The 27,045-nt window shown below is 46.8% G+C and overlaps 1 protein-coding gene across 2 annotated transcripts in view; it reads right to left on the bottom strand.

The window, feature by feature from the left end:
* Window positions 1–27,045, bottom strand: part of APCDD1L (APC down-regulated 1 like) — a 55,832-nt gene that overhangs the window by 3,780 nt on the left and 25,007 nt on the right. For both annotated transcript variants that reach the window (XM_025398209.1, XM_025398208.1), the window contains 2 exons: window positions 7,741–7,879; window positions 4,200–4,752 (listed from right to left, as the gene is read on the bottom strand). In XM_025398209.1, the coding sequence (XP_025253994.1) occupies window positions 4,200–4,752; window positions 7,741–7,879 (692 nt within the window). The remainder of the gene's footprint in view (window positions 1–4,199; window positions 4,753–7,740; window positions 7,880–27,045) is intronic.

Below are 27,045 nucleotides of genomic sequence, written 5' to 3'. Positions count from 1 at the left end.
GGGAAGCCAAGGCAGATAGATCAATGGATCATGAGATCAGGAGATCAAGACCATCCTGGCCAACATGGTGAGATGCCGTCTCTACAAAAAATACAAAAATTAGCCAGGTGTGGTGGTGCACGTCTGTGATCCCAGCTACTTGGGAGACTGATGTAGAATTGCTTGAATCTGGGAGGCAGAGGCTGTAGTGAGCTGAGATTGTGCCACTGCACTCCAGCCTGAGTGACAGAGCAAGACTCCATCTCACAAAAAAATAAAAAATAAAAAATTATGTCTTTGGAAGCCCATTGCTTAAGTCTGTGCGAAGGAGATAATTGAAATCTCGTGAAGAGCTGTGGCTCAAAGATGTTCATTCTCATGTTATTTGTTATAGGGAAAACCGACCACACTTAGGTCTTCAGGTGCCGCCACACCCTCACTTGTCCCAGGCTATGAGTTGATTTTCCTCCATCTTTGCCTGTATTTACAGTTGTCCCTGCCTTACAAACTCTCGTGAGCTGTGTTTACCATAAAACACGTTAACAGGAAACAGATGCTAAACTAAATTGCGTGGGAGTAGTCTGCGTTTTGGAGTGAAAAGGCTCAGCAGACACTAAAAAGGAATGCGATACAGACTTCCTCCTTCTTTCTCCCTCTCCTTCCCCTTCTCCTATTTTATTTCTAAAAGAGCAGCTGCTGCCCAGACTTGAGGCCAGAGCACCGTTCTGGAAGGTAAATGGCCTTGGAACTTGTCAAAGCTGATGTGGGAACAAGCAAACATCTCCTGCTGTTGCCATCCCAGAAGGAAACTTAGAGTTGCAGTCCAGCCAGGACAGGCACAGGAAGGGGGCGTTTTGAAGGCCCAGCTGGGAAATTAGCTCCAATATATTTTTTCTTGCAAAACTCCCAAGATTTCCATATAGCACTGCTGAGTTCCATATAGCACTGAGTGAGTTTCATGCCAGACAAGTAACATTTAGAAGTTCTGGCTTAGAAAGAAAATATTGGATGATTGATAACAGTGGTTTTTTTTTGGGGGGGGGTGTCATTTTATAAGCTGTTATTTTTTATTTCTATAATGAACCTTAAGTTTCCTTGATTTATATAACATTGGAGACCATATTGGCTTTGGTTATGGGGATTTTGGCCCAGAGAGCTTGATGGTTCTCTGAAATGCTAGTAAATGGCTGCAAAAATGTTTGTGACAGGAGCAAGCAAGCTTGATAGTTAGCTGGAGTGTTGGTGATGGGGATGCCGGCTGATGGGAGTTGACTCTATGTCACACTAATGTGTATTGAGAGGACGTAATGCATTACAGCAAAATAATCCCAGAGCTCTCCTTACCCACCACAAAGGACAAACAAACAAAAGATATTCTCTGCAGATAGGACGTTTGGGGATGCTGGTTAGTAATTTGGGGCAAGCAGTTTTCTGCAGAGCAGAAGCAAATTGAGAACCAGCAAACTTTTAAGGTGAAAGAGGGGTGAGAAAAGGCATTTCCTTCTCTGGTGCTTTGAAGGTGGTGAGACAAGGTTCCCGGCTCCATGGGAAGTCTTCCGGGCATCTTTCTGCAGAGGTCTGAAGTCTCCTGCGTTAGTAAACAAGGCCCCCGGCAGGCAGAATTCACACTTGTACAGAAACCAAACTCTTACTCATTTAAGCCTGTTACATAAAGTTATTTCTCAAACACGACATAACAGTTTCTAATTAACCCCCAGAGGTGACACCAGGCTCAGATAATTTTGGTCCGGTGTTGGCTGATTGATTAGGATTCTATATCCAGGCAATGAATTTGGGGATCCAATTGGTTTTAAATGAACTTCTAAAAATGTTCATGTTTACCATCTGGTTTGGGTCGTGGGCAGGGTGTGGGCCCCAGAGAGCGTAAGGCAACAACTGATTCATTTCTTAGGGGTTTCTCTGCAGCAGTTCCTTCTTTGAAATTATCTGTCTTTTCTCTTTCTTTTTTCTTTTTTTTTTCCCAAGGAGAGGAGCCACTGGTGAGCAGACCTTTAATTTAATGTCTGTACATCTGGCACTGTTCATCTCTGCATTCATTTCTATGTGTTTTGCTTCTCAATCACATTTCAGGCTGGATTGGCCACCCGGGTTAGCCAGGCAGCAGGGAGGGCAGGGACAGCCATGGCCCCAGAGTCCTGCCTGGGGACGCATGAAATTGTCAGCCTCCGCAGCCCCCGGGGATCTGTCCTCTCTGCATTCAGAGCAGTTTCCCCTCCTAATGAGGTGGTGGCGGCCAGTAATCAACTCACCACTAGCGCCTTCTCTGAACTAAGTAGGATTAACGCCACACCAGCCTAGAACATTGGTTGCCAAAAAGGGAATAATTTCGAGGTCATAAAAAGAACTCTGAGGCTGATTTTCTGATTATGAGAACTTCGTGTCATGTTCCTCCTCTGCTACTGAGATCCTCGGTTTGGAGAAGGGGAGGGGGAGGGGGAGGGGGAGGAAGGCAGGCTTCCGGTCTGTCTCATCCACAGTGCTCCCACATTGGGGCAGTGACAAGTGGCTGCTGCCAGGGGTGAGAAGTTGCCTCATCTGGTTTAGTTCCTTGAATGTCTAGTACACAGTAGGCAACAAATACATGCTGAATGATGTGAAGGTGGCCTGAGAGCTCCAAGAGGACTTCATGGGGATGCTGAACCCATCCATCCATCCACACCCATTCATCCATCCTCCCTCCATCTGCTCATCTGTGCACTCAAGAAATACTCATTGGGTGCCTTGTACAGAGGTTTTTCACCTGGAATGCTAACCTCAACTTCATTTTCACTAACCTTTCACTAATAAAAGTTAACATTTCTTCTCATTGTAAATGGAGGCAACGCGCCCCAGTAGCGTCAGCAGAACCTCTGACTTTGTATGACGCTAACAGCGTTGCAGGTACTGGAAACATGGTTTGCAGTCATCTCTGCTTTCAAATGAGGGCAAATAAAGATTTCACATTTATCGTTTTTCTATATCACAAATTAATACTTTAAAACTTGGGTAACTATTTTAATAGAACCGGTTTTCATTTAAATCCCATGTATTTTCTCTTATGCCCTTAAAAACAGATTTTCTGAAGAGGGGTCCTTAGGCCTCACCAGCCACCAGAGGGTTCTCTGACACTGGGAAGGTCCTAGGTCCACACCCTTGTAGGAGCCAGGCTCTGAGCTATGTGCCAGGAGCCATTATACAGTAAAGTTATGTTTCTTTCTGCCTGTTTGCTCACCTGGCAAAAAAAAAAAAAAAAAAAGAAAAGAAAAGAAAAAAAAGTGTGTGTGGGGGGTGCTACTAGATCTTCCCCAAATTAGGATGGTATGCGGGCCATGGCTTCATCTAAAATCTAGGTGAATCAGCTTAAATGAAATTCGTACTGGAGTCAAGGGGGAGCATGTCAAAGACAGGGCGGTTTCCTTTAGACTGCAGCCTCCCCACACCCCGGACGGCTTGCTGGAAGTGCAGAACCCCGGGCTCCCCCCAGACCTGACGGATCCCTTTCGGCCTTCTCACAAGAAGCCCAGGCCACGTGTCTTCGCCGTCTGGTTTGGGAGTGGGTGGGAGTGGCGCCCCAGTGGCTGTGCGGCTAGGTCGGTGTGAGGCTCGCACTGAGATTTCAAGGGACCGGCATCTGGGCTGGCGTGCGCGGCCCCAGCGGCACCCTGGAGGAAAGCTGCCCTCTCCCTAATTCATCCATCCACATTTATTGGTCCTGATCGTGTGCCTGACCCGTCGTGCTAGGTGCCCGCTGTGACCCCACCCTTGTGAAGGACCTAGCGCCAGAGGGAGAGGCAATAAACAAGTCACCAACGGAGCTTCAGAATGGGCTGAGAGCTGGCAAGGTCACTCGCGGGAAACGGGGAACAGTAGAATGGGAACTGGAGCGGATATTTCAGCCGAGAACCAAGGGAGGGGGACTCCCGCCCAAGCCTCTGTGCCCAGCAGGGGCAGAAACGAGATCCTGCAGTGCCCACGAGGACAGGGGCTGGGGAGGACCAGCGTGGGAAGGCCGACCCGAGGCCCGCCAGCCTTGTAAAGGCTGAAAAAAGATGTCTCCAGCAGCGTGAACAGGGTGCGCAAATGTCCTGAGGCACGTGGACCAGAGTGGGGAGGGGCAGTGATGACAGCCGGACAGCCAGAGCCCTGGGCCGGCCCAGATCTTGCAAAGCTGCGGGGCTGGGCTCCGAGCTCGCCCCCCGAGACCCCCCCTCCCCACTCACCAGTGCGCTCTGCAGCGGGCGCTGGTAGCCGGTGGGCCGGTAGTGCCGCCTCTCGGCCGGGTCGGTGTGGATGTCCCCCAGGTACAGCTCCTCCACTAACCGGGGCGCCGCCCGGGGCTGCGGCTGCAGTCGGCGCTGCACGCGGACCAGGCTGAGCTCGTGCATGCTGAGGCCCAGCGCCTCCAGGCAGTCCCCCTGGGCCCGGGCGCTCCGCAGCTCGTACAGCGCCCCGGGCATCCAGGCCCGGGCCGGGGGCAGCCACCGCGCGCAGTCCCGGCCGGCGCGGGTCTGGTTGAGGCGCCCGGAGACGTCGAGCAGGGCCCGGCGGCTGTGGAAGACGATGCCCACTTTGTGCAGGTAGTAGTCGGCCTCGGTGGCTCCCCGGGTGACCCAGGAGGCCCGGCGCAGGCGGACTTTGCCCTTGACGAGCAGCGAGTGGGCAGGCTCTCCGCAGAAGGGGTCCTCGTAGTAGAACTGGTGGGCTCGAAAGAGCCGGCTGGGGTAGAAGGTGTAGGCGCGGGTCAGGAACTCCGGTCCTGGGCGCACCTCGCAGCTGCAGGGGTGGAAGGAGATGGGCTGGGTACGGAGGGAACACCACGCCGCGAGCCCCTCTCTCCTCTGGGCTGGGCTCGGTTCTCCCCCCAATACCCCTCTTAGGCCTCAGCTCAGGCCTGGGCCCCTCCAACTTCAGTTCCCCTCACTGCTCTCAGTCAGCCACCCTTGGGACTGTGGCTTTGCACTGGATGCCTCATGGCCTCAACACAAGCCTTCTAGTTCATTCTCCTTTCCTTCAATCCGAATTGCCCTACTGGAGGCCCTTTTGCAACCGTCTGGGGACCCACAGGCCTGGGAGCTCCGGGATGCCCTGCCTGCTTCCTCCCCTACTGGACTTTGGGCACCTGGCCCAGAGCCGGCCCTGCGCCCTCCGCCGTCCTTGCTGAGTGAATGGAGGGAGGGGAGAGTAGTGATCAGGTATGACGGTGGCCCGTCCTGTCTCCTCCTTCTCTAGGCTTACTGCCCTGACCAGGTCTCATCCTTGCCTGTGACAGGGCTTGTAGATATAAACCAGGAGTCGGCAAACTTTTTCTGTAAAGGGCTGGGTAATAAATATTTTTATTTTTGTGGGCTGGGTGGCTTCTGCCGCAACTACTCAAAGTTGCCATTGTAGAGCTAATGCAGCTATAGATGACATGTACATGGATGGGCATGGTTGTATGCCAATAAAACTTTATTTACAAAATTGGAAAGTGGGCTGAACTTGGCCCCAGACTCCATTTGCTGGTGATGCAAACAGATCCAGGGGAAGGGGTTGGAGGGAGAAGAAAGAGGAATGACTCCTAGACCCATGGTCAGCTCCGGGATGGGGCAGAGGAGGCCTTTGGGACTTCCCACTGAGGGTGCAGGTGGGGTGGACAGTGGATGAAGTCAGGGGGGAAAAAGAGCAGGCACCCTCCTCACGATTTTACTCTAACCAGGTACCCTCTTGTACTGCTATTTTCTTTCTTTCTTTTTTTTTTTTTTGAGACAGAATCTCACTTTGTCACCCAGGCACTTGGCTGGGTTGCAATCTTGGCTCACTGCAACTTCTGCCTCCTGGGTTCAAGCAATTCTCCTGCCTCAGTCTCCTGAGTAGCTGAAATTACAGGCGTGTACCACCATGCCTGGCTAATTTTTGTATTTTTAGTAGAGACGAGGTTTCATCATGTTGGCCAGGCTGGTTTTGAACTCCTGACCTCAATCAATCTGCCCGTCTCGGCCTCCCAAAGTGCTGGGATTACAGGCGTGATCCTAGCCTATTTTCTTGATATTTTTTGTAGCAGGGCTGTTGGAGCAGAGGAAACATGTTATCACCCAGCAACGAAATAATTCCCTTTTCTTTTCTTCCATCTTTTTGATAATGTTGAGGGGAAATTCTCTGTTCAGAGCTAATGTGTCTTTAGTGCCAACCTCCCTGTTCTCCCAGAGAGAGCAACTCAGAGCCTCGGGTCGGCAACGGATCTAGAGAGGATTTATGTTGTTTTGTTTTCGTTGAATTTAATTTTACAGTTGCCTTTAATTTATGACAAGTGGCTCTGGTCCCCATATCCAGGATAATATTACATTTTCTTTAAAAATAATCACATTACACTGTCAATGTATGCCAGTTATACCTCAATAAAGCTGTAAAAATAAATGAATATATTTTAGTAAATAAAAGCACGTTGGTTTACAGAAAATGATAAGTAAATACTAGTATAGGTACTTAAAAATAGGAGGGGTGACCATACCCCTGAGGGTCTCAGACAAGGCCTGGAGAGGGGAGATTTGCCTGAGAGGACACAGTAGGTCACACTGGACCGCTCGACGGTTCCCAGGCTCTGGGCCCTTTCCACTCTTCTCCCAGGAAGCAGCAAGGTCCGTCTGGAGAGCATGGCAGGGAACTTTCAAGGAAGAAAGTTCTAGAAGAAATTTCTTAGAAGAACTGCTCCAAAATGTTACTGTCTTGGGGCAGGAGTGGCCTGCAACCAGTGTCCCCTCTTCCTGCACCCCAGTTCTGTCTGGGTGACCCTGGCGAGTGGATGCCTGGATCCCCCCTGGACTGTGCCGTGGGCGTGGGGACTGCTTGCAGCCTGGCTGAGCCTGCAAATGTGTTCGAAGCGGCCTTGAAGAACTCACATCCCTTCCTCCACCCAAAGCACTAGCAGATGTTTGGCAGTTGGGAGTTTCTGCCTGACCTCAGGAGGTACAGGAAGGACACCAAGAGGCCAGTCCTTGACCCCAGAATGGGACTGGCCTGGAGGGGATGTTGGGGGAAGGAGGAATGTGCCAGGTGTGGAGGGGGCCACGCTTTTCCCCAATCCCTGCCCCAGGAGTGGGGACTCAGCTGGCTGCTGTAGGGTTTGTGCACCACAGATGAGGACAGAATGCAAAGTCCATTGGCCGCAAAGCAGCAACTGAGCCTCTGAAATGTCGAGTGAGCCTGTCAGGTTAGACAGAATTAGATGGGTGCACCCAGGCTCTCCCTGGCCTGCCACTTCCTACCCCAGGGCCTTTCACCAGCTACCCCCTCTGCCTGGCTCTTCCCTGGCCCTCTAGATGGCTGATTCCTCTCCTTTTAGCTCTCAGCTGATGTCACCACCTCCAAGAAGCCTCCCCTGATCACTCTCTAAAGAACCCTCCAGGTCACTTGCTATCACATCCTTGGTTTTATTTCCTTCATTGAAGAGCTTAGTGCAATCTCAAGTTTATACTATTCATTCATGTGTTCAAATGTTAAGGGCACGTCCCACTGCTGACCCCGGGCACTCAGTTCGTAATAGGTTTGTATAATAGGTGCTCAAGGTGTTGAATGGATTTTGTCCATGGACGTGATGCCCAACACAGTCCCTGCCTCCCATTGCAGTCTGGGAGGGGAGGCAAGCATCGCCAGCAGCTTGGCAGATAGCAGGCCTCTTGGATAACTATGTGAATTATGCCTATTTCAAAGATTGGACACCGACTCTCAGAGAGGGAGAAGTCTCCGAGCCCATGGACCCATGGTCAGGATGACCTGAGGTCTTACCCCGTGGAGATCCAAGGTCCATTGAGGCGTGGGGGCAGGATTGCAGTGCTGGGCACTCTATCTGGCAAGGGCGGCTGGCAGCGGGGTTCCCAGCGCAGGCGGCTGCCCCCAGCCTCCCCAGCCGCCAGTGCGGTGTGGGCTGCAAAGCAGACAGACCTGGGTAAGACCCCAGCATGCCCCAAGAACACCCACCCCATCTGCCCTCCCAACCCCACTGTGGCCACAGACAGCCAGGCAGGGCTGTCCCGCACCCTCCATCGCAGCCCTGTCCCCAGGGTGCCCCAGTTCTGGAAAGAGTGATGCGCTCCCCATATGGAGGATCCTAGAATCAGCCTCCCCGACGCATCTCCTCCTGGGTTCCCAGATGTGATCACCCTGGAATCCAAGCCTCCTGGATGGAGACCGTCCCAGATTCTGGGGCTGGGAGGCCTCTGAGAATTCTACTGCGTGGAGCAGACTCCTAGAAGCCCAGAACTTCCACGGGCTTGCCAGCTGTGACCAGGTGCTGCCCACAGGTGGCGGAAGGACCCACGCTCCTGGACAAAGGGCACTCGGGACTCAGGACCCAAGGTGCTGGGGACAGTGGGGCCCTAGCCCATCCCCAGAGCAGACCACTCCCCTCCACCAAGGAGCCCTGGGGGCTGCTTGGCCTCTCCCAGCACAGAGCAGGTCCCTTGAGGCCACTGGCTTCAGGTCTCACCTGGTGCTGGGTGCCTGCTGTCTACTTGGTGCTCAGTGAACATGTGGCAAGTGAAAGAATGCATGGCCGCTGCAGAGGCCTGGGCCAAGGTCTGAGGACAAACAGTGCAGGCCCTGCCCTTCTTCAGGGCTCCCTAAGCCTGGACACCAGGGGAGGAATTGGGCTCAGGGCAGAAGGTGACTGGAAGATGGACACGGGAAGCAGGCACTGCAGCACAAGCTCCAGATCCTCTGGAGTGACCCCTGGATGAGCTTGGCTGGGTCTGGAGACAAGTCAAGCCCGGGCGTGGGGCTGTTCACGATCTCTTCTTGGGCTGCTCAGAGGTGAGAGTGCCAAGACCTTCAGCTGCTAAAGAGCAGCAGCTCTCCCAGAAACTGTCATCTCCACTCGGGGCTGACGGGCTTGAGATGGCCCAGATGACGGGATGCTGTGGGAAGCTCGGCAGTAAGCAGCGTCCAAATACTGCAGCCCCGGGCTGTGCTCAGGGGCGCCGGCCTGGCCCTGGAGGCCCAGTTCCTGCAGCGAAGCTTCCAAGCATGGCTCTTCCCACCCAGCGTGGGGCTGAGTCTTAGGGCTCCAGGCCAGGGGATGTGGGGGCCTGGCAGGAACTTCAGGAGGCCTTGGGAGGGGTAGGGGGCTGAGTTGAGAAGTGAGCAGATGGCATGTTCTGTCCCTTTCCTGGCCTCGCAGGCAGACCTTCCCAACAGGGGTTCAGAAGAGCTGAGGGCTCCCCACTGCCCCCTCAGAGCTGCTTGACCCCAAACTCTCTGTGCCCTAGGGATATTTTAGGAAAATGAGGCAGAGTGGATTCCTCAGTTCCCTTGAGGTTGAGGGTTGCATCTGGAGACTTTTGGGGTCCCCAGTGATCAGCTGAGAAGGCAGGAGTGACGCTGATGATGACGAGGGGGATGACAGCACCTGTTAACTGGGTGCGGACCCCTTGCACTTCTATACATTATTCCCATCTGATTTTTGCAATAACCCTGGAGTCGGTGTTAGTGTTATCTTCCTCTCATGGGCAGAGAAACAGGCTCAGCTCAGAGATGGGCTTAGCTTCCACGGGACACGTGCCACCCGGATGTGGCAAAGCCAGGATGTGAGCCCAGGTTGTTGGACTTCAGGTTATGACGGCCTCACCGGTGCTTGTCTTACATCCCCAGAGAACACAGAAGGGGCTGACTTGGAGGCGGGGTAAAACCCAGGGCAGTCAACAAACATTGGCCGACTGAATAAACGAAGGCATGAGTACAAATGCTGGTGTAGCCCAAGGTCCCTGTTGTAATCTTGGTTTATCCTGCAACTGATTATTGGCTTTAATTAGCCAAATAGGAGAAATGAAAACAAATAGCCACCCAGCCAGGGCCAAGGTGTCACCACACTGACTCATCAGCACTCAGGGCCGCTCTACCAAGTGAATGAAATGCCAGCAGGATCTTGAAAGAGAGAGGCTGTGGTTGTTTTGTCTTAACGTAGCACGTCTAATTTGCAGAAATTTGTTGCAGGACGTTGTAGTGGGTGGGTAGGCACCAAAGTTGGGCCAGGTCCCTATACAACTTGCCAGGAGTCCTGAGCTGATGGGTGCACGTCAGCGTCAACACCTCGTGCATTTGGGGGCTTCTGCAATCTGCGTCTTCAGAAGACATTGGGTTCCCTGGATTCAATTCTGCAGGTTAATTTGAACATCTCCAGTGTCAATGAAACCTGTCCAAAAGTGTTGATTTGGGGGAATGGATGAAAACAGAGCGAGGAAAAGGATCAAAAGGGGTCAGCAATATTTGCCTGGTAGGAAAATCCAGCTTATGTTTCAGAGTGAAATAGTGAAGGGGTCCTGCAAATTATCTTGTCATTGTTTCCACAAAACTTGGGCTCTTGAGGAAGTGTTTTTCTGTTCAAAAGAAAACAAGACTTTCTTCCCCCCCTGCACCCTCCCTGAAGTCACTGAGACTAGATGGTCCTTGAAGTGGTGTTTTGTCATGAATCCTCAGATCCTGTGTTTCTGCCGAGTGCATTTTATTTATCTTGTTTTTCTGTGAGGAATTGGGATTTAATTATGTTGGGAGACTCTGAGATACAGCGAAATGTGGCTGCATTCGGAACATGTACACACAAATGCGAAGCAATGCCAGGCACCTCTTGAGGAGCATCATGTCACCTCTGGGTCATGCATGAAGTCTCAACTTCAAGGTTGCAAAAGCAAAATTGACCAATTATAAATGATTGCATGACATTTTCTCCAACACAGCTCTTGGGGTAGAATGTTGGATTTTCTTTGCTTTCCCTCCACTTCCTCTTTCTCTTCCTCCAAAAAAGTCTTAACTAAAGAAATAACAGCTGAAAGTAGATGGTGCGGTGGGTTGAGTTACACAACTTTTTGCAGGGAAGTGATAGACGGAGTTAAATGCATGGACCAAATTGATTTTTATCAACCATGGATTTTTAATTAACAGTGGTGTCCACTTACTGTCATTCATTATTTACTGTTTACCCACTAATTAAAAATTATGCTGCTTTTGCATTCATAAGAGCAGGACATTTGAAATTAGATAGCATCGTTCAAATTACCTGAAGAATTAAATCTAGAGTTCCCAATTGCTCAGACCAGGCTACCGGAGCTTAAAATATGACCTGCTTGAGGCCGATGTGTCGTCCTGAATCAGAGCACCAGAAACAGGCCTCATGAACAAATACCGTATGGACCTGCCTGGGGCCTTCCGGGGAGAGGACACTCACTGAGTACACACATAAGTGTGGGCACTCGGCTAAGGTTGTCTTGAGATCATCAAGTGGTGCCCAGCGTCTCCTGAGTGGGAGGCCCAAGGTCAGGTGCTTCATCTGCATTATGACCTTGAGTCCTCCCAGCGGCAGCGCGTCAGTACCCTGGCAGAGCCCAAAGGATTGACAGGTGTTATTGGCACAACCACCTGTGACATGGGTTCGGTCAATGAACCCATTTTGCTGATGAGGAAACTGCAGTTCGGAGGAGTGGAGGGACTTGGCCATTGTCGCTCCTCTGCAGACAGATGCTTCTTAACCAAATAAAACACAACAATACACCCAGTAAAATACACCTAACATCAAAGGTACCATGTCGGCCAGGCACAGTGGCTCACACCTGTAATCCCAGCACTTTGGGAGGCCAAGGTGGGCGGATCACCTGAGGTCAGGAGTTTGTGACCAGCCTGGCCAACATGGTAAAACCCTGTTTCCACTAAAAGTAGAAAAATTAGCTGGGCATGGTGGCGCACGCCTGTAATCCCAGCTATTTGGGAGGCTGAGGCAGAAGAATTGCTTGAACCCAGGAGGCGGAGGTTGCAGTGGGCCGAGATCATGTCATTGCAGTCTAGCCTGGGTGACAAGAGTGAGACTCAGTCTCAAAAAAAAAAAAAAAAAAAGGCACCATTTTAAAGTGAACCATTTGGTAGCATTAGTACATTCACAATACCATGCAACCACCACCATGATCTCATTCCAGAACGTTGTCATCACCTCAGAAGGGGACCCTGTGCCCATAAGCAGTCACTCCCGCTCCCCTCTCCTCTTAGATCTAGGCAACAATGACTCCGTTTTCCGCTTCTGTGGATTTGCCTATTCTGGATATTTCATAAAGATGGAATCCTACACTCTGTGCCCTTCTCTTAATTCCCTTCCCCAGCAATTCTCCTAGGTGGGTGTGGTTATTCCATTTTGCAGATGAACAGTCGAGGCTTAGACAGGTTTCACTCCTGGGGCCACAATTTATGTTTTCTTCAAAGATCACGAAAAACGCAGGTATGGATCAAAGAGAGAAGAGGGTGGAGAAAAGATGTGAGCTTTGTAGCCAGAGCAGATGGAGAAATATCAGCTTTTCAGGTACCTTTCTTTTGGGGGTAAAAAGCAAAAGTACCTTTTTTCTCTTTTAATCTGCTTGTTCTGAGGTTCTCGAAGCAAGGCACTAATGAATGCAGGGTGGGGTGTGAGGTGATTTTAGGTGCGATGCAAGCACTTCGTATTCCAACAGTCACGCATCGATTTTAGGAGGTGTTAAAAGTGTTGGTAGTTACCGTAACAACCTTGTACTTGCACGGCCTGTTTTGCTGAGGACTGAGTTTTAAAAGGGGATTGATCTGAACTTGATATTAAAATATTAGGTATTTTATTTTAATTATTTTCTTTTTATATTTTAATGAAATCGTATTTAATAAGTAGATGTACAAGGGACTCGTGGGTGTGGTAAATGGCCTGAGGGTGGTGCACGGAAGATGGAGGGAGGAGCAGTTCAAGGTGAACTGGTCACCTCACCTGAGGCACGCAAAAGGAGAGCATCTGGGCATCTCAGGGCTGCCATGACAAAGACCACATACTGAGTGGCTGAAGCAACAGGAGTCGATCCTTTCCCAGTCTGGAGTCTGCAAGTCTGAAGTTTGAAATCAAGGTGTGGGTAGGGCCTCTCCCAGGACCTGGTGACTCCAGGTGTCCCTTGGCTTGTGGCTGCATCACGCCAGTCTCTCTGCCCCCATCTTCCCATGGCCTTCTTCCCTATTTGTGTGTTTCCTCTGTCTGCACCTGTGTCCAAATCTCCCTCTCCTTTCTTTTATAAAGGCACCAATCCCTGGATCAGGGCCCACCCTAATCCTAACCAGCATGACCTCATCCTAACTTGATGACATCTGCAAAGACCCTGTATCCAAATAAGGTCCTATTCCCAGGTACTGGGGGTTAGGACTCGAACATATCTCTTTTGGGGGGTTACATTCAACCCACAGCAGATAACAATGACCATCCAAAATTGAGGTCCCCCAGGTGACCCAACTATCATTCATTCATTTCTTCTCCCCCACACAAACACTTATTTTTATTTACTTATTTATTTTGAGACAGAATCTTGCTCTGTCGCCCAGGCTGGAGTGCAGTGGTGCAATCTCGGCTCACTACAACCTCCGCCTCCCAGGTTCAAGCAATTCTCCTGCCTCAGCCTCCTGAGTAGCTGGGACTACAGGTGCATGCCACCATGCCTGGCTAATTTTTGTATTTTTAGTAGAGACAGGGTTTCACCATGTTAGCCAGGATGATCTTGATCTCCTGACCTCGTGATCCGCCCACCTCGGCCTCCCAAAGTTCTGGAATTACAGGCGTGAGCCACTGCGCCCGGCCCCAAATACTTATTGAATGCCTGTTGTATGCCTGGAACTGAAATGGACTCTGGTTCTATATGGCTGCACATGATGGTCAGAATTCCTGTTCTCCTGGAGAGATTGGCATTAATCAAATAGGCTCACATCAAAGTATAACTTCAAACCATCCCTAATGTCTTGATGGAAATTTAAACAATGGCCAACAACTTCAGTGATTTCCCAGTGCACTCGGTTCAATGTTCAAGCTTTCTTGTGTAGCCTCTGAAGCCATTTGAAACTGGTTGCCTTTTTACCACCAGATCATCTACCCCATCCCACAGTGCTTTTCCACTGTGAGTCCCTAGTGCTGAAAGGGCAAACCTTTGGCTGCCTTGAGGCTATTGCCTGTGCTGTTCCATTCTCTGCTCTGTGCTGGGCTCTCCGTCTTCACGGAGGTCTCAGCATAAATGGCATTTCCTGGCAGCACATCCTTTCCAGGCATCCCTCTTCTGTTCACTCCATTCTCTTCTCTCCTGTGCAGCACTCTTCACATCTGGCATTTATTATGTGCTTTCTTGCTTCGGTTTACTTTTTTGACTTTTCATTTTGAAATAATTTCAGACTTACAAAAATGTTGCAAAAATGATAGAAAGAGTTCTAGTGTATGCTTTGTCCAGTTTCTCTACAGGTTAACATCTTACACAGACATTGTGCAATGATCAGAACCAGGACATTAACATTGATATAGTGTTCTTAACGAGTCTACAGACCTAATTCAAGTTTCATCCATTGTCCCATTAATGTCCCCTTTCTGGTCCAGCATCCAATCCAGGATCCCACATTGTATTGAGCTGTCATGTCTCCTTCAATCTGAGACATTTCTTTTCTTTTTGTCTTCTATGACTTTGACATTTTTGAAGAGTAGTGGCTCTTATTTTGTAGTACCCTTAGTTTGAGATGGTCTGATGTTTCCTCATGAGTAAATTCTGCTCATGAGTTTCTGGTAAGAATGTTGTGGAAGTGATGGTGTATCCTTCCCAGTGCATCATCTCAGGAGGCACACCAAGGCAATCATCCCATTCCTGGTGATCTTGACTGTAATCACTGGCTTAAGGAGGCATCTACCAAGTTTCTCTACTATTAAATTACTACTTTTCTCTCTGTGATTAACAATTACCTTATGGGGCTATACTCAGAGATAATGGAAATACCTTGTACTTCATTATACATTCCCCCACTAATTTTAGCATCTATTGATAAGTGTCAATGATTCTTGTCTACAATTATTATTGGTGTTGTTTTTCAAATGGTCATTCTCTAGTTCCATTACTCTTTTTGAGTTTATTTTTGTTTTTAGAGATGAGGTCTCACTATGTTGCCTAGACTGGTCTTGAACTCCTGAGCTCAAGAGATCTGCCTGTCTCAGCCTCCCAAAGTGCTGGGATTTCAGCCATGAGCCACTATGCCCAGTTCTTTCTGAGTTTATTAACCGTAATTGTGCTGTAAAAATGTACTGTCCCTTCTCTCCCATTTATCTTTTTATTCAATTATTTATATTACTATGAACTCCTGAATATTTATTTTTACTTTATTGATTATAACACTTTACTATCATTATTTATTTTGTGGCTGAAATTGTCCCTGATTTGGTCATTGGGAGCTCCTCCAGTTAATCTCCTGTGTCCTTTCTGTATGTCTTTGTCATTTTGGGGGGAGTATTTCCTCATTTCCTGGTGCCAGAAGATCTTCCAGGCTCATTTTGTATTGTTTTCAGTCCCATCCCTGAAACTGGCCATTTTTCCAAGGAGCTCTGATTCCTTTTATTGGAAAATGGTGTTTAGAAACCAAGATCTGGGTGCTAGGTGTGCTCACTGCTAGTGGGCTGTCACTTTAGGCTTCTTAACTTTTTCTTTTCTCCTTCCTTCCTTCCTTCCTTCCTCCCTTCCTTCCTTCCTTCCTTCCTTCTTCCCTCCTTCCCTCCCTCCCTCCCTCCCTCTTCCCCTTCCCTTCCCTTCCCTTCCCTCATTTCTCCCTTCCTCTCACTGTGACTCCACTACTCTGCCAGCCTCCTGAGGGCTGAGTCCTCATCTATCTTGCTCACTGCTAATTCTCCAGCACCTGGCACAGTGCCTGATGGATGCCCAATACATATTTGTTGTGTTAAGTCATGGAAAGTGCTTGGGACAATGCCTTCATATACTAAGTGTTCAATACATGCTATTTACAATGACTACTTTTCACTGAATGAATGAATGGCTTGTGGTCCATAGCAGCATGTGTGTGAGTTCCTTGATGACCCTTCTCCCACCTCTCTGGATGTGGCCGTTAGAGTCAGGCTTGAAGCAGGAGGGGAGAAAAAGACAGTTTACAGTTGTTGGGATTGCCAAGAATCTGGTTGAGGGTGAAAGGGTGATCAGTCAGGGAGTTCCCAGCAGGCTGGGGGCCCAGGCTGATCCAAGCAGGTAGAGAGGAAAGAGAAGTAGGTGAAGGGAGATTAGTGTGTGAGCATCAGATCATGTCACAGGCTTAGATAGGCTGGATCTGGCCTAAGAAGCGAATGCCAGGTGCTTTGCTTCAAAGCCTCTTTTCACCCTTGGAACCTGCCCTAGTGAAACCAGGATCCTGACATGGTCCTGCACCCCCCAGGAAGGCTCCACTAGCTCCATAGGCACATAATGCAAGCCATAAATGTCAGCCCTGCACGTGATTTTATTGGTGCATGTTTTCTAGTAGCCACGTTAAAAAAGCTAAAAAGAGACAGGTAAAATCAATTTTAATGATATATTTTATCTGGCTCCAAGTACTATATTTCAACATGTAACAAATACAACAATTAATGAAATATTTTATGTGCTTTTTACCCCCCCCCCATATCAAGTCTTCAGAACTTGGTGTATATTTTATACTTATAGCACAACTCAATTTAGACAGGCCACATTTCTGGTGCCCTGTGACTACGTGTGGCTGGCAGCTGCCAGATTAGACAGCAGAGCTCTAGCTCAAGGATGGAGCATGCATGTTACATTTTGCTGTATCAGATGTTTTCAAGTTGGCTTCTGAAGACTCCTGGGGCTATTTTTGAAACAGATAGGGCAACCCAGTAGGTAAGATGTAGTCTTTGACCCAGCTTTAGCCCAAACGGTCCCTACCTGTTGCTCTGTTTTATATACTGAGATTTGGATTAAGATTTGCTATTTTTTTTTTCTTAAAATGTCTGAAACCCTTTAGTTTATTTCAAAACTGTCAGCTTGAGGTAATTCACCTAGAATGTTTGGACCTGGAGGAAGCTTACACATATTTTAAGTAAAAATTTCAGCAATGGCTCCCCACCCAAAAAATAACCTCTCTTGATTAGAGGAGGCTGCCTTTTACAAATGGAGATATGCTGGCTGCGACGGTGGCCCCTGCTGCGTGGCCAGTAAGCTTCAGACTGGCTATGGAAACAGAGCCATCACAGCACTGCTACAGCCAGAGATGTACTTTCCAATGAAGTCACTGCACAAAAGGCATGCGGGATTTCCACCAGAACTCACCCGAGAAGGCTGCAGATTGGACGCTACTATTGGATGCTGCATCAGCAAACAGAAATATGGAGACACCCTTTGCATTCTAAGGAGCCCGCCCCCAACCTCTGGTGTGAATGGCTGGTCCTCAGATACCTCACATGTCTCTCATTTGGCTATAATTGAATCTCCTCATCCACCTAATCTGAGAATCTTTGTGTTCAGGGCTGGGAGGCAGGTTGGGAAGTGGGTTGGACTTTGCTATCTTGGGAAACACAGAAATGATATGCTCTAAAAAAAAAGTACCCTCCATTCCCTGCAACCTTCAGCATCCCAGCCTTTGGAATGTGTCCTCCTCTGCTCAGTGCGCTCAGAGAGTTGAAGGCTGCCCTGAGAAAGTCAAGAGGAACTGGGTACCTGGGAGAGCAGGTCTGAGGATGTGAGGAGCAGAAGGTCCTTTGGATTAAGAAGCTGCGGGTTGAAAGGCAATCAAAGGGACAGGGTTTGGTTCACTACTGGTCCCCCAGTTCTCCATGAAAAGTCTCAGGTCAGGCTGGAGCACGGGATGGAGGACAAAGATGGGCCTTGCCTGGTTCCACCTGGAGAAGGTGACTGCTTCATGTTTGTGTGACATGTGCTTAAATCACAATGGAAAATGCTGTGTATGAGGAAGTGGCTGGTCACTGAGGATACATCCCTGAGGCCTCTGCTTAGCCTCTCCTGCTGAGAGAAAGGAAGTGCACAGTCCACAGAATGGGAAAGGAATGGGGGCCTGGGGAAATGAGTTCTGGCCCACCAAGCCTGGCTCATAAGCTAGGTTTTTCTGTTTGTTTGTTTAGGAATGTTCCAGAATGAAAACTGTGCACATGAAAACTCTCCCTCGGCCCCATGATAACACTAATTACTCTCGCTCTGGCTGAGGTTCCCACCCAGTTGGAAACTGGAACATCCCAGCCACAGGCCAGCTGTTTCTAAAGAGCCAAGGCAGCAGGGTGATGGATGGGAGCGTTTCCTTTTTCACCCAGATGTTCCGGTATCTTGGAGACAAGGCCTCGTTAGCCCAACTTTAGCTGCTGTGTTCCCAGCTTGCACGTTGGTCTGTAGACATTATTTATACCAAACTTGGCCAATGCTGTCCACTGATGCCAACATCCCACCTGGTGCTTGGAGGAGTCGGTGAGGGGATGATGATAGCTTGTAGCATCACTGTGTAAAAGGGGTTCTGAACGTGCCTGGATCTCACTGAATTTTCTGGGACTGCCCTAAGGGGTGTAGTTAGGAGTCAGTGTTTGCCAAACAGAATGTGTATCTGGGAGTCTCCCGTTGGACTGAACTCTTATTAGCTCTCTTGGCAGAAGGCTGAAGCTTTCATTGTTCTGTAGAACAGGACTTTGGCAAGATAATCACAAGGTTTTGACACATTCAACAAGAAAGAAGATATTCGTATACATCACGGTGAAGGCCCCTCAGAACCCAGAAAGGGTGCCTGAGAAAGACTCTTGGGATTCCAATTTGAGGGACTGAACTCTTCATGGAGCCTTGGCAACTGGTTCTCCACCAGCTCTTCCCCAGAGGGGCCAAGAATCTTGTCGTGTCGCACAAATATTTAGGTTTTGAGGAGATAGGGATGGAGGATGGTGGTTTCCATTGAGTATCCTTGGATCTGAGACCTGCCCCAAGATGTCGGGGGTGACTGGGAGGAACCCCAGCGTGGGGGGAAACACACCACTCACCGAGCTGTTCTTGGGAGCTTCCACAAGGGGGCCCTCTTGAGCTTTGGTAGGGGCGATTGGGATACTGTGGCGAACCCTCACACCGCCGGCTCCAGCTTCGGCCTCCAGCCCAGGGTCACCCAACCTCCCTCGTTCCACCCAGTCCTTGGGGAAGAAGGAGCCCACCAAGGCCAGCTCTGGTGCCCAACCTTTCTTCCACATGGGAGATCTTCCTTTCCACTCGCGCAGAGAACGTATTTAGAGACTGAAGCCAAGGGCGAAGGGTCACCTAGCGTTGCCTCTTTCAGAGAAGTTTGCAACAACAGAACAAAAGCTCCAGTTGGAACCACATAAAAGGGCATGTGGGAAGCTTCATAAACAATGAAACAAGACATCTCGGCTCCTTGGGCCTCTCCCCAAAGACACATATACGGGGGCCTTTGGGTCAGCTGCAACAGGAAGCACTGAGATTTTAAATGAAAGAAAATTATTGTAATTTAACAAATCAATCTTTCTTACATTGTGTTGAGATTAAGTTCGTGGTCTCTTTCATACATTCAAACTAAGAAATTTCCCTAGAGTGCAATTTTGTGGGAAAACCTACATCATGTTTCGAAAAACCCATTTTGCTAGGAGTTACCAGATTTTAAGATAAATGGTAATATTTAATTATTGCATTATTTTACCATCTAGAAAATTAATGTGCTTTTAGAGTTTCAGGAGAAAGACCCGCTGTAAGTCCGCACCCTATTTTTAAATTACCATACAAATAAAATCCCAAAGACGCAAATATTGGCTTAAGTGTTGCAGAGAAGGTACAGGAAAATGTGTTGGCTTCCTAAATGTTAAATAAACAGGCTTGTAATTCTCACCTTCCCTCATGACCCCGGCCCAGCTGTGCTCTTACCCTGGGAAGAGCACATATAGCTCAGGAAGGGGACAAAGCAGTGCTAACTGGATGACCACAGCGGGTGAGTCATCAGAGTATCATGGTTACCACCACAATAACAAGATGCACGTTTTTGGTAAAGCTCTGGAGTCTTCGAAGCCCATATTCATGGATCTGCTCGACCCTTATCACAAACATTCCAGTGGGGTGATGACTGCCCCCATCTTACAGACCCCAAAACGGAGGCTCAGAAGGGAAAGCCTGACAGTATCTCGCCTCTGTCACATAACCCTCAGGTGGAGAGGCCTAAATTCAAAACGGTCCAGTAACTGTAAACCCCTAGCCTCTTTCCACCTGCACTTACAGCCCTGGTCTTGGCTCAGCATTTATTGGGCACGTACTATGTGCTTGGCCATGGGGTTGCAGAGCGCAGAGGCATCTACAAGGGCTCAGGGTCTGACATTCCAAGCCAATTATTCTGCCTAATACTGGTCCAGTTTACCAAAAGGAGCTCAAAGAGAAGAGGGGCCTCCAGAGGGGCCCCACTGCCTATGTGTGCTTTGAGGTCTTGCAAGACAGGAAACTGCTTGACAGATGGAGAGAGCTATAATGGGCACTCCAGGCAGGAGCTGCAAAGGTAGCAGGGAGGTGTGAACCAGCAGAGAGAGATGGAGGAGGATGTAATTAGTCCATGCGTGATGGTGGCACCGTACAGAGGGTTGTCATGGGGAGAGCTAGAGAAGCACAGAGCGGCAGGTGCGGAGGGAGGCCTTACCCGCTGCTTCTCGGGGCTGGAATGTTCTCCAGGAGGTGGGCAGGGGGCTTGCAGGGGGTGAGATCAGGTGTGTGCTTTGAAAAGCAGTGTTTTCCACACTGGCTGTGCCTCCTGGGTGGCACTGCCCACCGTTCCAGGGGTCCATGGTGGACATTTTGCATTGGATTAATTTCATGTCTATTTTGACTCAATTCAATAACTGACACGTCAATCCTGGGTTGCTGTTAGGATGAGGCTAAGGCACAGAGGGATAGATTATTTTTAAAAATAAGTTAAGTGAGAGTGAGCTAGTTGATGTGGAGAGAAATGTTGACTCAATTACAGAACAGTAACAATCAGATGTGGCCAAATGGCCGGAATGGCACCTGGTGACAGGTGGTGGGAGGCCCAGGCTCTAAGGCCCCTGCTGACTTGCATTAAAGATGATGTTGTGCACATCTGAGGGCTGGGGAAGGAGGGACTTGAGAGGGCCTGTGGGTACCAAGTCAATTCCTGAGCAAGGAGGCTCTGAGGCTGGGGCCAAAGATGGGGAAGCTACCTTGTAAGGTGAAGTGGGGTGCAGCTTCTCAGCCTGGGACATGGGAAGGATGGGGTGCAGGTGTCTGAGATAGAGAACTGGGGAGGAGTACCACATTTAGGGGGTACATTCTGAGCATATAGAGAGGGCACCCAGCTGGGCCCAGTCACCTCTCCACACAGCACCTGGGGACGATAATGGGCTGGAGAAGCCAGCCTCTGGAGAGGCAGAGTCCCCAGGGAAGTGGCTTGAGGGAGAAGGCTCAGGCAGAGGCCAGGCAAGGGGCACAGTCAGAGTGGGGAGCAAGTTGTTTGATAAATAGGGTTGCAGATAAAATGCAGGATGCCCAGTTAAATCTAATTTCCATACACACAACAAAAAAAATGTTAGCATCTGTGTGTCCCAAATATTGCATGGATGAGTGTAGCAACTTGGCTATGGACAGAGAAGAAAGTCGAAACCAGGGAGATGTGTGAGATAGATTGTGCTTAATGGTTTAATTATTATTTTTATGTAAGTTCTTTTATGCCATACACAGGGCAAAAAAATAAAAAATAAATCAGAAAATGCAGGAAAGCACAAAGATGATTTAAAAGCACGTCCACAGTCACCTAACCCAGAGTGAACTGCCATTAACCTGCTGGTATACATTACCTTCCAGCTTCTAGAGTCTGGGGGTGCCAAAAGGCACAGCACAGGGACTTTGGTCCCCTCTGAACTTCCATCTCTACAACAATGCCTGGCCCATGGTAGGCGGGCAATACATTTTTGTTGAATGAATAATAAATCTTTCTAGGCTTTTTTTTCCTTATACATACATACCTGTATTTATCCAATTATCATTTTTATAAAAATGGGGTCACCCTATACCTATTATTTGAAATCTATTGTTTTAACTGAACAATAGGTTTAGCGATCTTTGTGGACAGTTGATTTTTTTTTTTTTTAAGACTGTGGGGACTAACACACATTCACACATTCACAGTCTGCAGCGGAGAAATCAGAGATGATGCAGGGGCAGAAGCAGGATATGTAATAACTCAGGGAGGCCGGTGCCCTAATCAAGAAGAGTCCAATAAAAACAGGCTAAACTCTTCAAACAAAAGCAATATGTGGCTTGCAGTGGAATTTTCAAAATGTATAAAAAAAGGTGTAAAATGAAAACTGCAAGTCTCTTCCTACCCTGAAGCCTTGGTTGCTTCCTTCAAACAGAATCACTTTAACAGTTCCTTGTGTATCCTCCCAGAAAAATGGTTTCATGCCGATCTCTGCTATTAAAGTTTTTTTTTTTTTTTTTTTAATGAATGCAATCTTTCTACACACATCGTTTTGCATTTTGCTTTTTACACTTAAATTATCAGAGATAGTTTTCTGTTGCAGACTTATCTCTTATGGAAAAGACAAAATAGTATTCCATTATTTAGATGAATCTTGATGTAGCTAAGCAATCCTCTGTTAATGGTCATTTAGGTCGTGGTACCCAGACACACACACATATGCAATTATCAAAACAACAATACATTGGACACCCTTTTAAATATGTCTTGGTATAAATATTCTGGGTCTCCATTGGGGAAATTCTTAACAGAAAAATTGAATGTGCATTAACATGTCAATAGATTTGGCCAAATTGTCCTCCAAAAATACTGTTTCAATTGATCTTCCCTCAGTGATGTACAAGAGTGCCTGTGTCCTTAGATCTTGGGCCACACTGGATATTAGCAAATATAGAAAGCAAAGTTTTCATTTTTACAAGTCTAACATATGAATATTGGAAGGGAAATGACAAGTTAATGAAGCTTTGTGGTTAATCACACATTTCCGTGCCTACAAATAAACAAGGGGCGCAAGTTAATCAGCATATACTCCATTAACTTGGATTCATACCCTTCTGTTTATTTTCACTGCCATCACTCTGGCTCAAGTCACCATCATTTTTCAGATGAAAGGCTGACAGGGGCCTCTCGCTGTTTCCCTGGCACTCACTCTGGCCCCTGTAATTCATTCTCCACGCAGCAGCAAGCATGATCTTTAAAAAATGCAAATCAGCATTCTGCTTCTGCAGTACAGCTTATCTGAATATTCTGAGGGCCTTCCCCACTGTGCCTAACTAGATTTGGTATAAATTATGCTTTTTCATAAAGTAGGGAAGCTTCTGAGTTCTCTGGCTCCCAAAGTGAGCTTAAGGGGGGCCTGGAGAGCCCCTCCAGAGGACAGATGTCATTGTCTTCTTTGCCTGTGGCATGAGGTTGGGCAGACCAGGGGCTAGAGTGCTCCCAAGCTACTGATGCCCCTGGCTCCTGGGAGAAGCAAATATAAATAATCTCTAGAAGGAAGCATTATTATTTTCAATTATAATATTTTTCACAGATTAAGATCAAATAAATCTGAATTCTCAAAGATCCCCCAATACACAAGTAAACAATCCACTATGGAGTAACAGCTGGCAGAAGCAAAAAATGAATATCAGATATTGGAATTCTCTATCACAGAATATAGAATAATATACATGAAATGTTTAATAAAATAAAACATGTAAGTTAAAAAATGAGCGAACAGCATGAGCCGTAAAAATGACCAAGCAGATCTGGAAAATGAACAAATACAACTTTGAGAAACAAAAATAACATTTTTGAAATAAGAACTTAGTGGCTGGTTCAGGGAACAGATTAGACACTGTTGAAAAGGAGATTAGTGAATTGGAAAATAGATGTAAAGAAATTACCCAAAATTTAGGAAAAAAAGAGAGGGAATGCAAACTAAGACGAAGCGGTTAAGAGACATAGGAGCTATCATGAGACAGTCTAACTAATGTCTTCCATAAAGACAAAAAAAAAAAAAAAAAAAAGAAAGGGTAGAGGAGATGCAATCAGTGAAGAAGAATGTCTAACAATTTTCCAGAAGTGCTAAAAGACACTAAACTACTGGAAGCACAGTGAGTACCAAGTGGGATTAAGAAAAATCCAAAGAAATAAACACTTGACCCTGCAAAGCACCAAACAGAAAGTAGTCACCAACCTAGATTTGTGTACCCATCAAAATACTCTTTCAACAACAAGGGCAAAACAAAGACATTTTCAAATAAACAATACTGAAAGTGTTCATCATCCTACACTCTATTAAATGAACTTCTAAACAAAGAAATTTATTAGGAAGGAAAATTTACTGGAGGGAAGGTTTTTTTTTTTGTTTTATTTTGTTTTTTGTTTTTTGTTTTTCTTTTTAGATGAAGTCTTGCTCTGTCACCAGGCTGGAGTGCAGTGGCACGATCTTGGCTCACTGCAACCTCTGCCTCCCAGGTTCAAGCAATTCTTCTGCCTCAGCCTCCGAGTAGCTGGGATTACAGGCACACACCACCATGGCTGGCTAATTTTTGTATTTTCAGTAGAGATGAGGTTTCACCATGTTGGCCAGGCTGGGAAGGTCTTAGTTTTAAGAAGAAATAACAAGCAAAGAATTGGAAAATGTAATTCTTTAAATAAAGAAATAAAATAATACCCTCTAATTTTGTGGGGTTAAGAAAAGAGGAAAAGGACAGAACAAAAATCCTGGAAAACAGAAGTATGTAATTTGGAAGATAAATGATTAGGTTAGTGTTCTAAATTTCTTGCATTAATCAGGAAAAGAGTTAAGATATTATAATTTCAAGAGTTAGCTGCTAAAATAATAGAAGCATTGTGTAACTTCTAAACCAGAAGAAAGATAAAGTGATAAGAGTAAGTATAAATAAACTAATTCCTTAAATATTAAAAAAAAGCAAGAAAGGAGAAAAGGAGCATAAAAAGTGTAGTTTGTGGGAAATAAAAGATGGTTAAAAACAAATATGAAAAAATGTAAATGGTTTAATTACCAATTAACAGAGATTATCTAATTGGATTTTGAAACCCCTAGCTATGTGTTATTTACAACAGACATACTTGAATTATAGGGACACAGAAAGTATGAAAGTGAAATAATTCACAAAACTTGCCAAATACTAAGTAAAAGGAAAATGGGTGGCTACATCAAAATCAGGTAGAGTACGATATGCAATAAAAAGCGCTATTAGGGATAAAGGTGGTCACTCCACAAAAGGTCCAACCTGCCAAGAAAAGACGGCCATATCAGAACATACAAAGCAAACATTGCTAGAGCTAGAGCGAAATATTGACAAATCCATCATTATAATGGCATAGTTTTGCACAACTCTTCTGATTATTTATAGACCAAGTAGACAAAAGATCAGTAATGACACAAAAGCTTAAAAAACACAATGAACAAGTTTAATTCCTTTCATATATATGTGTGTGCCTGTGTGTGCATCTGTGTGTGTATGTGTGTGTATGCATGTGTGTTATGTAAGCATAGTGTACACAGTGGTCCCCTCATGTGCGGTTTTGCTTTCCGTGGTTTCAGTTACCTGCAGTCAACCATGATCTGGAAATATTAAATGGAAAATTCCAGAAATAAACAACTCATACATTTTAAATTGAGTGCTGTTCTGAGTAGCATGATGAAATCTTGCACCATCCTGCTCCATCCCACCCAGGATGTGAACCCCCCTTTTGTCTAGTGTATCCACATATACACTGCCTGCCCTATACAATGCGATAAGAGGAAAAAACATAGTATACATAGGATTTGGTATTATCCACAGTCTGGGGCACCCACTGGAGGTCTTGGAATGCCTCCCCTGAGGTTAAGGGAGGGACTAATGTACACACACATACACACACACACATATATATTACTGTGTCCAACAATTAGAGTGTGAACATTCTTTTCAAACACATATGCAACATTTACAAAAACTGACCCCATACTAGGCCATACAATGTCTCAAAGAATTCAAAGAATTGGTATTATACAGGCTACAGTTCTGATTGCAATGCAAATAAATTAAAAGCCAGTAATAAAGATATTTAAAACATTTCTATGTGTTTGGAAATTAAAAACACTTCCCAAACACTCAGGCATCAATGGAGAAATCAAAATCAAAATCAAAAGAACACAGATCTTAGAACTAAGCAAAAAGTAAAAATAGTACACATCAAAACTCATGGAATTCAGATAAAAATCAATACTTTGAGGTAAACCTATAGGCTTATGAGCATATTGTTAAAAGAAGAAAGCCTAAGAATTAAAGATAACCATCCAATTTAAGAAGTTAGAAATAGAAAAATTGAATAAGCCGAAATAAAGGAGAAGAAAAAAGCAGATGCTAATAAAATAGAAAACAAAACTAGAAGAGAGAATGAATGAGGTCTAAGTTGCTTCTGTGAAACCCCTGAGAGATTAGATCAACCTCTGCTAAGATTGATCAAATAAAGGAAAGAAAGGAAAGGAGAGTGAGTGAGTAGGGGGAAAAGAGGAGAGGAGAGATTAATAATACTGAGAATGAAAAAGAGACAAAACTACAGATCCAGCACGTTTTTATAAAAAAAGTAGTTTATGATCCAACGTGTGTGTTTATAACCTGAATAGTTCTGTAAGTGTTGAAGAAATTGAGGAATAATTTAAAAATCTGCTCCCCGCCCCAAATGTAACCCAAACCAACATCAAACACTAATCAAACAAACAAACAAAACCAACCAAACAAACAAAACCAGGCAGGCCAGGTGCAGTGGCTCACACCTGAAATCCCAGCACTCTGGTAGGCTGAGGCGGGTGGATTGCTTGAGTCCAGGAGTTTGAGACTCCAGCCTGGGCAACATGGAGAAAACCCATCTCTACAAAGAAAAAAAAAAAAAAAAAATTAGGATCAGGCACGGTGGCTCACACCTGTAATCCCAGCACTTTGGGAAGCCGAGGCGGGCGAATCACGAGGTCAGGAGTTTCTAGATCAGCCTGGCCAGCATGGTGAAACCCTGTCTCTACTAAAAATACAAAAAAATTAGCTGGGTGTGGTGGCGGGCACCTGTAATCCCAGCTACTTTGGAGGCTGAGGCAAAAGAATCGCTTGAACCTGGGAGGCAGAGGTTGCAGTGAGCCGAGATTAGGCCACTGCACTCCAGCCTGGGCAACAAGAGTGAAACTTTGTCTGGATAAAAAAAGAGAAGAAAAGAACAATATCACTCCAATTTTACATAAACTCGTCCAGAAAGTAGAAAAAGGGTGCAATCTCCAACTCACTCTGTGAG

This window comes from Theropithecus gelada, chromosome 10 (assembly GCF_003255815.1).
Source record: "Theropithecus gelada isolate Dixy chromosome 10, Tgel_1.0, whole genome shotgun sequence".
Taxonomy (NCBI): domain Eukaryota; kingdom Metazoa; phylum Chordata; class Mammalia; order Primates; family Cercopithecidae; genus Theropithecus; species Theropithecus gelada.
The sequence above is the reverse complement of the archived record's forward strand: the minus strand, read 5'-3'. Positions and strand labels throughout refer to the sequence as shown.